This window comes from Ovis canadensis, chromosome 15 (assembly GCF_042477335.2).
Source record: "Ovis canadensis isolate MfBH-ARS-UI-01 breed Bighorn chromosome 15, ARS-UI_OviCan_v2, whole genome shotgun sequence".
Lineage (NCBI taxonomy): Eukaryota > Metazoa > Chordata > Mammalia > Artiodactyla > Bovidae > Ovis > Ovis canadensis.
Genome location: NC_091259.1, coordinates 69,383,148 through 69,398,405, shown reverse-complemented (window position 1 = coordinate 69,398,405; position 15,258 = coordinate 69,383,148). Strand labels below are relative to the sequence as shown.

At 37.3% G+C, this 15,258-nt stretch overlaps 1 protein-coding gene across 1 annotated transcript in view; it reads right to left on the bottom strand.

The window, feature by feature from the left end:
- Nucleotides 1-15,258, bottom strand: part of ELP4 (elongator acetyltransferase complex subunit 4) — a 237,823-nt gene that overhangs the window by 216,242 nt on the left and 6,323 nt on the right. Inside the window, exon 2 of the mRNA XM_069554651.1 lies at nucleotides 13,911-13,946. Coding sequence (XP_069410752.1) covers nucleotides 13,911-13,946 — 36 coding nt within the window. The remainder of the gene's footprint in view (nucleotides 1-13,910; nucleotides 13,947-15,258) is intronic.

Below are 15,258 nucleotides of genomic sequence, written 5' to 3'. Positions count from 1 at the left end.
CCCACATACCTACAGTCAATTAATCTTCAACAAAGGAGGCAAGAATATATTGCATAATGGAGAAAACCCAGTCACTGCAGCAAGTGGTGTTAAGAAAGCCAGGTGGCTACATGTAAACCAATGAAGTTAGAAGGCACTGTACAGTTACCTCACACTGTACACAAAAATAAATTCAAAATGGTATAAAGATTTAAATATAAGACATGACCCCACAAAACTCCTAGAAGAGAACATAAGAAAAACATTCCCTGACGTAAATCACAGCAACGTTTTCTTGGGTTTTCCAAAGCAGTAGAAATAAAAGCAAAAATAAACAAATGGGATTTAATTAAACTTAAAAGCTTTTGCACAGCAAAGAAAACCATAAATGAAATGAAAAGACAATCTATGAAATGGGAGAAAATATTTGCGAACAACGTGCCTGACAAGGGCTTAATTTCCAAAATATACAAACAGCTCATACAACTCAACAACAAAAAAAAACAAACAACCCAATTGAAAAATGGGCAGAAGACCTAAATAGATATTTCTCTAAAGACATACAGATGGTCAAAAGCCACGTGAAAAGATGCTCAACTTTGCTCATTATTAGAAAAATGTGAATCAAAAATACAGTCACATAATACCTCACACTGGTCAGAATGGTCATCATTAAAAACCCTATAAATTATAAACGCAGGAGAAGGTGTGGAGAAAGGGGACCCTCCTACACTACTGGTCGGAATATAAGTTGGTACAGCCACTATGGATAACAGTATGGAGTTTTCTTAAAAAACTAAAAGCAGAGTTGCCGTATAACGCAGCAATCCCACTCCTGGACATATGTTTTAGAGAAAATTCTCAATTCGAAAAGATACATGCACCCCAAAGCTGACAGCAGCACTATTTACAATAGCCAAGACACTGAAGCAACCCTAGTGTCCATCAACAGACGAACAGATAAAGAAGACGTGGGACATATGTATCATGGAATACTACTCAGCCACAACAAAAAATGAAACAGTGCCATTTGCAAGAGGGATGGACCTAGAGATTAACATACAGTCAAGTAGGTCAGAAAGATAAATATACGATTAGTCCACTTATATGTGAAATCTAAAATATGACACAAATGAACTTATTAACAAAGTAGAAACAGACTCACAGACACAGAAACAAACACAGTTGTCAAAGGAGAAAGAGGGGGCAGGAATAAATTAAGAGTTTGGGATTAGCAGATACAAATTACTATATATAAAACAGATAACAACAAGGTTCTAGTGAATAGCACAGGGAACTATATTCAATAGCTTATAACAACCTTAATGGAAAAAATATATACATATGAACTCCTGTGCTGTACACCAGAAAGAACATAATACTGTAAATCAACTATACTTCAATTAAAAAGTTAAAAAAAAAGAAGGAATAGGACTAAGAGGTATCTTCTGGGTTTAGCTGTGAGAAAGTCTTCAGTGTCTCTAGCTAAGGTAGTTTTAGTGAAGTGGTAGTGCCTAAAATAGACTGAGCAATGACTGAAATATTACTAAAACACACAAGAAGTGTTACAGACTATTCAACAGGCTTGGCTATAAAAGGGAAGAGAAAAAGCAGTTAATTAGAGAGTCAGGGTTAAGGGGGAAGAACTTCTTCCTTTGAAAAACAAGTGCACATAGAAAAGAACTTAAAGGTAGTAGTGATAAGAAATGAAAATTTATATTGCCAGGTACTTCGAAAGGTAATAGGAGAAAAGATCTAAAGTGCAGGTTGCAAGGATGACTCTCTAACAGAAGACACATCCCATCTTTCTATTTGTGAATAGAGCTAAGCTTTTAGGATTGATGGTGGGAAGTTGTTTATTATGAGACAGACTCTTCTGCATGAAATAAGTCATTCCAGGAAAAGAAGGAGAAAGTGGTACTATCTGATGTTTGAGGACAAAAGAGTTTTAAAAGGCCACTGAGGTTAATGCAAATGAAAAGGAGGTGATTAGTGTACACAAAAAGTTACTGGCCAACGTTCAATGCCTTCTTGAGGTTGAAGATCATGATCATCTCTAATAAATGACAGAAATAGCTTGGAAGTCAGTACATGACAGCAATAAGATGGTATAGAAGAAGAATAACTAAAGATTAATAACTCATTCCAGAAAGAATTTTTAAGATGAGTTATCAGGTTTTAGTATAAAATGATTTAATGTCAGAAAAACTTGATTGTGCATCTCAGCTACTAGGTGCATGACCTTCGATAAGTTACTTGGCTTCCCTCAAAATCTCATCTTCTGTAACACATAGACACCTCATCTGACTATTGTTAAATCAAATGATAAAATACACATTAAGGACTTAGTATGATGCCAGCACACAGTAAATCTTCACTTAATGTTAGATGTTTTAATAGAATATTTAATAGTAAGATTTAAAGATATTAAGAGTGTGTTTTGCATGAAATGGGTGTTACAGAAGGCAAACTGGAAAGGTTTAGAAATGACTGGAATACTAGGAAATTGAGTCTACAGAGAAAAAAATACCAAATATTATGAAGATAAAAGTAACAGAGAAGGTAAGATCATTAGAACCACCTAATTTTTGGACAATGACCGACAGTAATTAGGAAGTGAAGCATGATGGATCTGGTGGATAAAAGGTAACAACAGCCTGAGCCCTGCACACTGCAATTAGAGGAGCTGGTACATGGGTTCTGAAGTTTCACAGTCTGAACGCTACAAGTAGGCAGTATTTCCCTAAGTCTGTCTCAGGAAAAGTTGGCCAAACTTTCCCTCTGACTAGTTCTAAATTAATATGCTCTCCAGAATCGCTTTTGCCTCTTTACTACAGGAATATACTCTGCTGATATCCTCTCTCCTATGCATGTGTTTATATAGTTTACAGATGAATACTCATCTCCCTTCACCTCCCCTCAACTTTTGTCCATATTTTGATTCAGTTTAAACTTTTCCACACCCCTTGCAGGGCTTCTTCAGTGGCTCAATGGTAAATAATCTGCCTGCTAATGCAGGACATTTGGGTTCGATCCCTAGGTGGGGAACATTCCTTGGAGAAGGAGATGGTGATGCACTTCAGTATTTCAGCCTGGAAAATTCCATGGACAGAGGAGGCTGGCGGGCTACAATGGGGTCATAGAGTAAGACACGACTCAGCAACTAAACAACATATCTCTTGGGCCTCCAAAAATATCTGCACATTATATATGTATTCTTTATAGTTATTCCACATGCAACCAACAGCCAGTTTAAGTTCACCAAGGCTAAAAACCAAGATGCATATTCTCCAACAGTGTTGAACATGCAGTAGTCGTTCAAATGCTTTAGGACAAAAGGTTGGGTAGTTTTTTCCCCCAAAGAACTCTACTGATAACAGTTCAGTTTGTCTTATTTTAGTCTTCTAACATGTTTTACTACTATAACATAAATTAAGGAAAACACAAGATATAATCATACAAAATAGAAATTGGCAAGCTGTTTCCTAAAGAGAAGGATAAATATTTCAGACTTGTGAACTATACAGTCTCTGTTGAATCTACTTAGCTCTGCCCTTGTAAGTGCAAAAAATAAAAAAGTTAGAATGTATAAATGAATAAGTATGATTATGTTTCAATAAACCTTTATAGATAAAGCTCCAGGCAACAGGTTGTAGTTAACCAACTTGTGTACCATAAGGAAAATGCTCAGAATTTACTACATGATGTAAAAGGAAAACACAGCTCAGCAAATTCAAAGAGCTGGAAGACAACTGATGAGAAAATACTATACTCTCCTGTGAGAGATATATTGGGACTGCTTAGTTTTTGTAATTGTATGAAATAATAACAAATTAAAACTAGGAAAAGTATGACAGATTCTAAGGTGATCCCCATAACCCTTTTCCCTGGTATGTGCCTTTGTGTAAGCTCTTCTCTTTGAATGTGGGTGGAACCTTTAACTTGCTTTGAACCCAAAGAATATGGCAAAGGTGATGGTACATCACTTCTGTTACATAAAACTGTAACATCTGTCACAATGAGAGACTGTCCCCCTTACTCGTCTTGAAGAAATAAGATGCCATGTTGTGAGAGAGTGCCTCTGGCTGACAGCAAGAACTGAATGTGGTCAATCACCCCGGGAGATTGAAAGAGATCCATCCTCTGCCAAACCTTCAGTGAGAACCCAGCCCTGACTCACTCCTAGACTGTCTGCTTGCAGAGGACCCAGAAATTGTAAGATAATAAATGTGTGTTCTTTTCAGGCTAGTTAAGTTTCTGTTAATACTGTTACGCAGAAATAGGTAACTAACACAGAAGTACACACATAGGTAGTTGTGATTCATTGTTTAAGAGCATATCACTCATCTCTTATTTCTAGAATGAGAATTACATAATTAATCTAAGAGATTAAAATAATGCATTCTTAAATGTCACATAACTTATATCTTTTTGACTGATTTCTATTACATCTCTTTGATGCTTCATATCTGCACATATAGCTCAACATCCTTTATGTAAAAAGAAGCTGTGTGAACTTTAAATATTTATGCTATGCTTTCACTTTTGATACTTTTCAGGTGTGCCAAATTCACATGTGAACCAGACTGTCAGAAAGCTATCTAAACATAAAACATCTCAAAATCTTTTTCAGTGCTAAAGAATGAAACATGTTTTAAGAAAACGCAATATTTGGTTTTCAAAGTACAGGTAGGAGTCCCTCAGTTATTCCTCAGAGAATGGCCTTTTACATATTCATATTCATTTCTGCTGCATTCCCAAGGTGTAAAATGGACCTATCATGGGTTTTCTGGCAGTGCTCACTGTCTCCAGCTTCCTCAGTTACCTTGCTTCTGAAACTGTAAACCCATTACTCTGTTACCCCACACACAAGCGCATGTACACACTGGTACACGTAACTGTCTTGGTAAATGAGAAAATTATTAGAAATATTCACAGCCTATAGTGAAAAGTTTTTAGTTAATGAAAATCATCTTCATACTGTGGTGGTGGTGGTAGTTTAGTCACTAAGTCGTGTCCGACTCTTGCGACCCCATGGACTATAGCCTGCCAGGCTCCTCTGTCCATAGGATTCTCCAGGCAAGAATACTGGAGTGGGTTGCCATTTCCGTCTCCAGGGGATCTTCCTGACCCAGGAACTGAACCCAGGTCTTCTGTATGGGGCAGGCAGATTCTTTACCAACTGAGCTACAAGGAATTTTCCTTATTTGCAGAATTTTAAAAAATCTTTGAGTGACAAGCATACAGTAATGCCCTAAGCTCCTAACCTCTGACCTTAAATCTTCATACTTGGCTTAGATTTAGTCCATTCACCCTTTCTTAAGGCAGAGTTCATCTACTGTATATGTGACTTGAAAATGGAGAAAAGTAGAAAACCTAGTAGATAAGACTCCTTCTGTTAATCTAATCTGTCAAAGAAATGTAAAAATGCTTTCAAATTTTAAGATTTCTGAGGAAAAAAACAAGGTAACATAATAAAACTAGGTTTACTTAAAATTTTTTTAAAATTTCTTTATTTTTAATTGAAGGGAAATTGCATTAGTTTCTACCAAACATTGACCAGTATTGCACTGGTTTCCAGCAAATATCAACATGAATCTAAGTTTACTTAAGTTATACATATCTTTAAAAATCTTATACACTGAGAAAATGATAGTAGTGCAAAAACAATAATGAGATGATTCAGAATATCAGCTTTATGGAAAGACTGGACTCTACAAAGGCGGCCTTTGCTTTATACTTGCTGTATTGTTTTGTTCAATTACTAATTCAATAAATAGTTATTGAATACCCAGTGTAATACTTGGTGAACTGATACTTCATCATAGATAGACTTTAAAAAAAAATCCGTCACTGTACTTTGGTTATTCTTATTTGAGTTTTCCTTTATTACTTATTATTGAAAAAAAAATCTCCTCAGTTAGATCACCAGCTTCATTAGGCGTGTGTTGTTTCCACATAACTGCCAATGTCACCACTAAGCTTTCTGCAACTGTACAATCAGTATCCCCTTCCGCCAGCTTTCAGTAATAGGCATCTTCTTCCTTTTCATTCTCATTGGCAGTGTCCTCAAACTACAGAGTTCTACTAACAATCTGTTTATAGTGACTCAAGTTCCTAATATTACTCCTCAAAATCCTTGCAGCCTTGCCTACTTCCTGGTTTGAAAGCCACTACCATATATTTATTTTATGTTTGTTATGGATGCACTCACTCTTAAAACACCAGAATCTGTTACGAAATAACATCTCCAATGTTTGCGGAAGATGACTGCCTACTTAACATTCAAGTGAATCTATAAACAATTCAAAAGATGCTGGTTATAAGATTGACATACAAAAATCAACAGGAATTCCTTGTACAATTACAACCAACCATAAAATATATTAATAGGAAACATATGTATGATCATATTAACTTATGTTATAATTATTTGCTTTACTTATATCTCTTCCTTATGGAAAGAGAATAACTCACTCATATTTCTAACCTCAGTATCTAGCATGTGAGTGGGTGTTCAATGAAAATTGTTTGAATGATTATCAATCATCACTGGATTCCTAGTATCATTCACACATGTTTCCCTGGAGAAAAGGATAAAAATTCACTTGCATATTTTTTAAACCACTATAATAACTCATTATATTTTTGTACATTAAAGACAAAATTTCCGGTTCAAATCAAGAAATCCAATTCTCCACTTTTCACCTATTTGTACTGATAAAGATTAAAATCCTTGATAATGTACAACAATGTTAAGGGTGAAGGTGACCGACCTAGTTATAACAGCTGACTGAAGTATCAGGTAGTATAACCTCTTGGGAGAGCAATCTAGTTACTAAAACAATTTCACATGCTTGGGGGCTTCCCTGGTGCTCGGGTTTGATCCCTGGGTCGGGAAGATCCCCTGGAGAAGGAAATGGCAACCCACTCCAGTACTCTTGCCTGGAAAATCCCATGGACAGAGAAGCCTGGTAGGCTACAGTCCATGGGGTCGCAAAGAGTCAGACATGACTGAGCGACTTCGCTTTCTTTCTTTCTCTTAAGCAAGCCTGTATTTTGGAACTTATTCTATAGATACTTATTCATACATGCAAACCTTAAACATATAAGATTTGTACAATAGGATTGTTCGTAACAGAAGATAATGAGTTAACCTTATCAGTAGAGAAAATTATAAGAAAATTATGGCACAACCATACAGTGAATTCCTATTCAGTTGTCAAGAACAATGAGGGATACTTATAAGAATGCACAGGGACTGACTTCTAAAATATCAGCTCAGTCCGGTTGCTCGGTCACATACAACTCTTTGCAGCCCCATGGACTGCATCACATCAGGCTTGCCTGTCCGTCACCAACTCCCAGAGTTTACTCAACTCATGTCCATCAAGTCAGTGATGCCATGCAACCATCTCATCCACTGTCGTCCCGTTCTTCTCCTGCCTTCAATCCTTGCCAGTATCAGGGTCTTTTCAGTGAGACAGTTCTTCATATTAGGTGGCCAAAGTATTGGAGTTTCAGCTTCAATTTCAGTTCATCCAATGAATATTCAGGACTAATTTCCTTTAGGATGGACTGGTTGGATCTCCTTGCAGTCCAAGGGACTCTCAAGAGTCTTCTCCAACACCACAGTTCAAAAGCATCAATTCTTTGGTGCTCAGCTTTCTTTATAGTCCAACTCTCACATCCATACATGACTACTGGAAAAACCACAGCTTTGACTAGATGGACCTTTGTTGGCAAAGTAATATCTCTGCTTTTTTAATATGCTGTCTAGGTTGATCATAGCTTTTCTTCCAAGCAGCAAGCACCTTTTAATTTCATGGCTGCAGTCACCATCTGTGGTGATTTTAGAGCCCAAGAAAATAAAGTCTATCACTGTTTCCATTGTTTCCCCATCTCTTTGCCGTGAAGTGATGGGATCAGATGTCATGATCTTCGTTTTTTTGAATGTTGACTTTTAAGCCAGCTTTTTCACTTTCTTCTTTCACTTTCATCAAGAGGCTCTTCAGTTCCTCTTTGCTTTCTGCCATAAGGGTGGTGTCATCTGCATATCTGAGGTTATTGATATTTCTCCTGGCTCTCTTGTTTCCAGCTTGTAGTTCATTCAGCTTGGCATTTCACATGATGTACTCTACATATTAGTTAAATAAGCAGGGTGACATTATATAGCCTTGACACACTCCTTTCCCGATTTGGAACCAGTCTGTTGTTCCCTGTCTGGTTCTAACTGTTGCTTCTTGACCTGCATACAGATATCTTAGGAGTCAGGTAAGGTGGTCTGGTACTTCCATCTCCTTAAGAATTTTCCACAGTTTGTTGTGATCCACACAGTCAAAGTCTTTGGCATAGTCAATAAAGCAAAAGTAGATGTTTCTCTGGAACTCTCATGCTTTTTTGATGATTTAATGGATGTTGGCAATTTGATCTCTGGTTCCTTGGCATTTTCTAAATCCAGCTTGAACATCTGGAAGTTCTCTCTTCACATACTGTTGAAGCTTGGCTTGGAGAACTTTGAGCATTACTTTGCTAGCATGTGAGATGAGTGCAACTGAGTGGTAGTTTGAATATTCTTTGGCATTGCCTTTGAGATAGGAATGAAGACTGACATATTCCAGTCCTGTGGCCACTGCTGAGTTTTCCAAATTTACTGGCATATTGAGTGTAGCACTTTCACAACATCATCTTTTAGGATTTGAAATACCGCAGCTGGAATTCTATCATCTCCTCTAGCTTTGTTTGTAGTGATGCTTCCTAAGGCCCACTTGACTTCACACTCCAGGATATCCGGCTGTAGGTGATCACAACATTGTGATTATCTGGGTTATGAAAATCTTTTTTGTATACTTCCGTGTATCCTTGCCACCTTTTCTTAATGTCTTCTGCTTCTGTTAGGTCCATACCATTTCTGTCCTTTATTGTGCCCATCTTTGCATGAGAAGTTCCCTTGGTATCTGTAACTTTCTTCAAGAGATCTCTAGTCTTTCCCATTCTATTATTTTCCTCTGTGTCTTTATATCGATCACTGAGGAAGGCTTTCTCATCTCTCCTTGATATTCTTTGGAACTTTGCATTCAAATGAGTATATGTTTCCTTTTCTCCTTTTCCTCTCGCTTCTCTTCTTTTCTCAGCTATTTGTAAGGCCTCCTCAGACAACTATTTTGCCTTTTTGCATTTCTTTTTCTTTGGGATGATCTTGACCACTGCCTCCTGTACAATGTCACGAAACTCTGTCCGTAGTTCTTCAGGCACTCTGCAAAACTAATCCCTTGAATCTATTTGTCACTTCCACTGTATCATCATAAGGTATTTGATTTAGGTCATACCTGAATGGTCGTCTGAATTTTACGATAAAGACTTCAAGATATGAGCCACAGTCAGCTCCTAGTCTTGTTTTTGCTGAATGTATAGAGCTTCTCCATCTTCAGCTGCAAAGAATATAATCAATCTGATTTTGGTATTGACCATCTGGTGATGTTCATGTGTCAACATGTTGTCATCTCTTATGTTGGTGGAAGAGGGTATTTGCTATGAGCAGTGTGTTCTCTTGGCTAAACTCTGTTAGCCTTTGTCCTGCTTCATTTTCTACTCTAAGGACAAATTTGCCTGTTACTCCAGGTATCTCCTGACCTCCTATGTTTGGATTCCAGTCTCCTATGTTGAAAAGGATATCTATTTTTGGTGTTAGCTCTAGAAGGTCTTATAGGTCCTCATAGAACCGTCAACTTCAGCTTCTGCAGCATTAGTGGTTGGGCATACTCTTGGATTACTGTGATACTGAATGATTTGCCTTGGAAAAGGACCGAGATAATTCTGTCATTTTTGAGACTGCACTCAAGTACTGCATATCAGACTCTCTTGTTGACTATGAGGGCTACTCCATTTCTTCTAAGGGATTCTTACCCACAGTAGTAGATAGAACCTTTATCTGAATTAAATTCACCCATTCCAGTCCATTTTAGTTCACTGAATTCTAAAATGTCAATGTTCACTCTTGCCATCTCTTGTTTGACCACTCACAATTTACCCTGATTCAAGGACCTAACATTCCAGGTTCCTATGCAGTATTGTTCTTTACAGCATTGGCCTTTACTCCCATCATGACTCCAGAACAGCATGTTTTTTTTCCACTTTGGCTCCACCTCTTCATTCTTTCTGGAGTTAGTTCTCTACTCTTCTCCACTAGCATATGGACCACCTACAGACCTGGGGAGTTCATCTTTCAGTGTCGTATCTATTTGCCTTTTCATACTGTTCATGGGGTTCCCAAGGCAAGAATACGAACTGGTTTGCCATTTCATTCCCCAGTGGACCATGTTTTTTTTTTTTTTTTTTGTAACATATATTTAGTAGAAAAAGCAAGGTGCTGAATGCCTCTATGTATATTACTTAGGTAGAAATATTTGAGTTCCTACCACTTCTAGAATTAAGCATAGGTCATACTAAATTCAGCCTTCCCAGGTGGCTCAGTGGTAAAGAATCTGCCTCCCCATGCAGAAGTCAAAACAGATGTAGGTTCGATCCCTGAGTAGTGAAGATACCCTAGAGGAGACAGGAACCCACCCCAGTATTCTTGCCAGGATAATCCCATGGACAGCCTAGCCTGGTAGGCTACAGTCAATGAGGATCACAAACGGACATGACTGAACACACGTACATGCATACTAAATCTGGAGTATATTCAGTTCTGTGCACGAAAAGACAATGCTAGAGCAGAAGGTGCGATGAGAGAATAACCAGGAGAATGAGGAGTGTGACAACCACGATGCATAAAATCCAGTTTAAGAAACTATGTCTATTTAGTCTGGAGAAGATTTGAGGTGATTAAATTGTTATTTTAAAATATTTTAAGAGTGTCAGGTGAAAGAGTATCAGAGGACAAAAAACTAGGAACAACAAACTCATCACAGGTGTACAAATTAAACATTAACATAAAGAACTTTCTAATAAATCATACATTTTCAAATAACAAAGATTTGCCTGGTGAAGTAGTGAGCCCTTTAAGGTAGATAAAGTGAAAGTGAAGTCGTTCAGTTGTGTCCAGCTCTTTTGAGATGCCATGGTCTGTAGCCTGCCAGGCTCCTCCATCCTTTGGATTTTCCAGACAAGAATACTGGAGTGGGTTGCCATTTCCTTCTCCAGGGGATCTTCTTGACCCAGGGATCCAACCTGAGTCTGCTGCATTGCAGGCAGATTCTTTCCCGTCTGAACCACCAGGGAGGCCTGTTAAACTGGATCATCTGTACTCAAATGGTGTTTGGTATCTGAAAAGTGTTTCATGGCCAGGTGAGAACTTGGATTATGTAACTGGCAAGATTTATTTCAATTCCAACATTCTGTGATCTAAACTTAAAACAAAGGTAAATTGGGTTATGTATGTATATTTAAGTAAGAAGTATGGCAGCTTTAAAGATGAACAAAAATGTGATTTATCCTTGTCATTTTCCTTTGAATAAGAAGACAAGTAAGGTAAAAATCTGTGACATATACAATGGGCTTATGTGTACATCAAATTATCAAATAAATCACTGTAACAATCCCACTCTAAATACTGAGATTCTCAAAAAAAATCTATTGGCATTATTTTTGCCTTTTTGAAACAAATGAAAGACAAGGCACTGTGAACACTTTTTAATTATAAGAGCTATATTTTCACATGTATTTTTCTAAATCAGTTCAAGTTCAGATTAATATTTTGATTTAAGTTAAACACCATTCAGGTATGACCTAAATCAAATCCCTTATGATTATACAGTGGAAGTGAGATAGATTTAAGGGCCTAGATCTGATACATAGAGTGCCTGATGAACTATGGAATGAGGTTTGTGACATTGTACAGGAGACAGGGATCAAGACCATGCCCATGGAAAAGAAATGCAAAAAACCAAAATGGCTGTCTGGGGAAGCCTTACAAATAGCTGTGAAAAGAAGAGAAGCGAAAAGCCAAAAAGAAAAGGAAAGATATAAGTATCTGAATGCAGAGTTCCAAAGAATACCAAGAAGAGATAAGAAAGCCTTCTTCAGCAATCAATGCAAAGAAATAGAGGAAAACAACAGAATGGGAAAGACTAGAGATCTCAAGAAAATTAGAGATACCAAGGGAACATTTCATGCAAAGATGGGCTCGATAAGGGACAGAAATGGTATGGACCTAACAGAAGCAGAAGATATTAAGAAGAGATGGCAAGAATACACAGAAGAACTGTACAAAAAAGATCTTCACAACCCGGATAATCACGATGGTGTGATCACTTATCTAGAGCCAAACATCCTGGAATGTAAAGTCAAGCAGGTCTTAGAAAGCATCACTACAGACAAAGCTAGTGGAGATGATGGAATTCCAGTAGAGCTACTTCAAATCCTGAAAGATGATGCTGTGAAAGTGCTACACTCAATATGCCAGCAAATTTGGAAAACTCAGCAGTGGCCACAGGACTGGAAAAGGTCAGTTTTCATTCCAATCCCAAAGAAAGGCAATGACAAAGAATGCTCAAACTACCGCACAATTGCACTCATCTCACATGCTAGTAAGGTAATGCTCAAAATTCTCCAAGCCAGGCTTCAGCAACACATGAACCGTGAACTTCCTGATGTTCAAGCTGGTTTTAGAAAAGGCAGAGGAACCAGAGATCAAATTGCCAATATCCGCTGGATCACGGAAAAAGCAAGAGAGTTTCAGAAAAACATCTATTTCTGCTTTATTGACTATGGCAAAGCCTTTGACTGTGTGATCACAATAAACTGTGGAACATTCTGAAAGAGATGGGAATACCAGACCACCTGACCTGCCTCTTGAGAAATCTGTATGCAGGTCAGGAAGCAACAGTTAGAACTGGACATGGAACAACAGACTGGTTCCAAACAGGAAAAGGAGTACATCAAGGCTGTACATTGTCACCCTGCTTATTTAACTTCTATGCAGAGTACACAATGAGAAACGCTGGACTGGAAGAAACACAACCTGGAACCAAGATTGCCGGGAGAAATATCAATAACCTCAGATATGCAGATGACACCACCCTTATGGCAGAAAGTGAAGAGGAACTAAAAAGCCTCTTGATGAAAGTAAGAGGAGAGTGAAAAAGTTGGCTTAAAGCTCAACATTCAGAAAATGAAGATCATGGCATCCAGTCCTATCACTTCATGGGAAATAGATGGGGAAACAGTGGAAACAGTGTCAGACTTTATTTTTGGGGGCTCCAAAATCACTGTAGATGGTGACTGCAGCCATGAAATAAAAAGACGCTTACTCCTTGGAGGAAAAGTTATGACCAACCTAGATAGCATATTCAAAAGCAGAGACATTACTTTGCCGACTAAGCTCCGTCTAGTCAAGGCTATGGTTTTGCCTGTGGTCATGTATGGATGTGAGAGTTGGACTGTGAAGAAGGCTGAGCGCCGAAGAATTGATGCTTTTGAACTGTGGTGTTGGAGAAGACTCTTGAGAGTCCCTTGGACTGCAAGGAGATCCAACCAGTCCATTCTGAAGGAGATCAGCCCTGGGATTTCTTTGGAAGGAATGATGCTAAAGCTGAAACTCCAGTACTTTGGCCACCTCATGCAAAGAGTTGACTCATTGGAAAAGACTCTGATGCTGGGAGAGACTGGGGGCAGGAGGAGAAGGGGACGACAGAGGATGAGATGGCTGGATGGCATCACTGACTCGATGGACGTGAATCTGAGTGAACTCCAGGAGTTGGTGATGGACAGGGAGGCCTGGTGTGCTGCGATTCATGGGGTCGCAAAGAGTCGGACATGACTGAGCAACTGAACTGAACTGAACTGAAACATAAGGCATTTCATCTTTAATTTACCTCCACTCTTGAAGTGTGCTATATAATTAATCTCAGAACAGATAAACCCGTAAAATTATTAGGCAAAACATAAAACTGTGACTGGGAAGAGCAATGTATGTATGCTATACTAACCAATTAGAAGAACTGTTCCAACGGCCAAACCTCCACCTGGAATGAAACAAAATGAACAAATTAATCTACCTTTTCATATTATCTTTAGGCATTATCAAGACAGGTACTTCGATAACTTCAAAATTGTAGTTGAGAACAACATTTTAATAACCTTTGCAATACTTGGCTTAAGGTGCTATTATGAAATAATTACATACTATATGTAATTATACACTACACATTACAATTACTTTCATAATATACTGTACTATCCTCCTTTCTCCTGTGATAGGACCATGCAGCATTCAACAGAGCTGGCTAAGCATTCCTTTAATGTTATATTTAGCACTTATTAATAAATTAGCTCAATAGCTGAGACCTAAATGTGCACAGGAGCTTAACTACAACAAAAGCACAACACAGAAAAAAAGGTTATTACAATAGAAACTCCACTTTAATTTTTATTCTCAAATTTAACAAGCCTTGGAGAAAAAAAACTGACAGTTAAAACAAATTCTTTTCCGATTATTAATAACACACACAAACCTGAACACACTCTAAATATATTTATAATGTAAGATGAATATTCTTGTCAAACAAGAGTGGTATGTTCACCACAATCACAAAGCACATTTTCAATTTTACTAGAAAATGCAATTTTAATTACATTTGAATTAGGGTAATATGATCATAAATATATAACTGAAATAGAGGTTTATGAAAAATCAATTTAAAATCAAGTTTTAAGAAACTAGAACATCAGAAAGATAGACATTCAACCACTTGATGACTGATATTTTGTTTGTGAAACCATTTTTGAATGCATTACTATGTGTTATTGGTGCAAATGCTAACAAGTTCACTTAAAAATTTAAAAACATATACACAAAGAATCAACTGAACTTAAAGTATAATTAATTTAAAAAGAAACTAAAAATTATTGGATAACTGAAGACAATATTTCTAGCGTTGTTTACAAAATTGTTAAACATTTAAAATATAATAAAGAATCTTTTCCCAAAAAGTTTTATAGTGACAAACAATACATAGGAAAACTTGGTATGAAAAACTCATGATAGTGTTTATTTTTTGCCTTGCAAATAAGCATAAGTAACTTATGTTTCAAAGAATTTGATATTTGGTAAGCTGCATGCACACTTAATATAATCCAACATTTGAGGACTTTATGACTATATACAGAGCATTCAAAATTGTTAGAAACAATTTTTAAAAGGAACAAATACATTTACATATTTTAAGTGGTTATGTTATAGAATTAAGTATGAATTTTAACTTCACATTGAGATAATGAGATAATTCTTTCATTTGTGTATTTAAAGCCCTACCAAACTACACAGGATAACTTCAA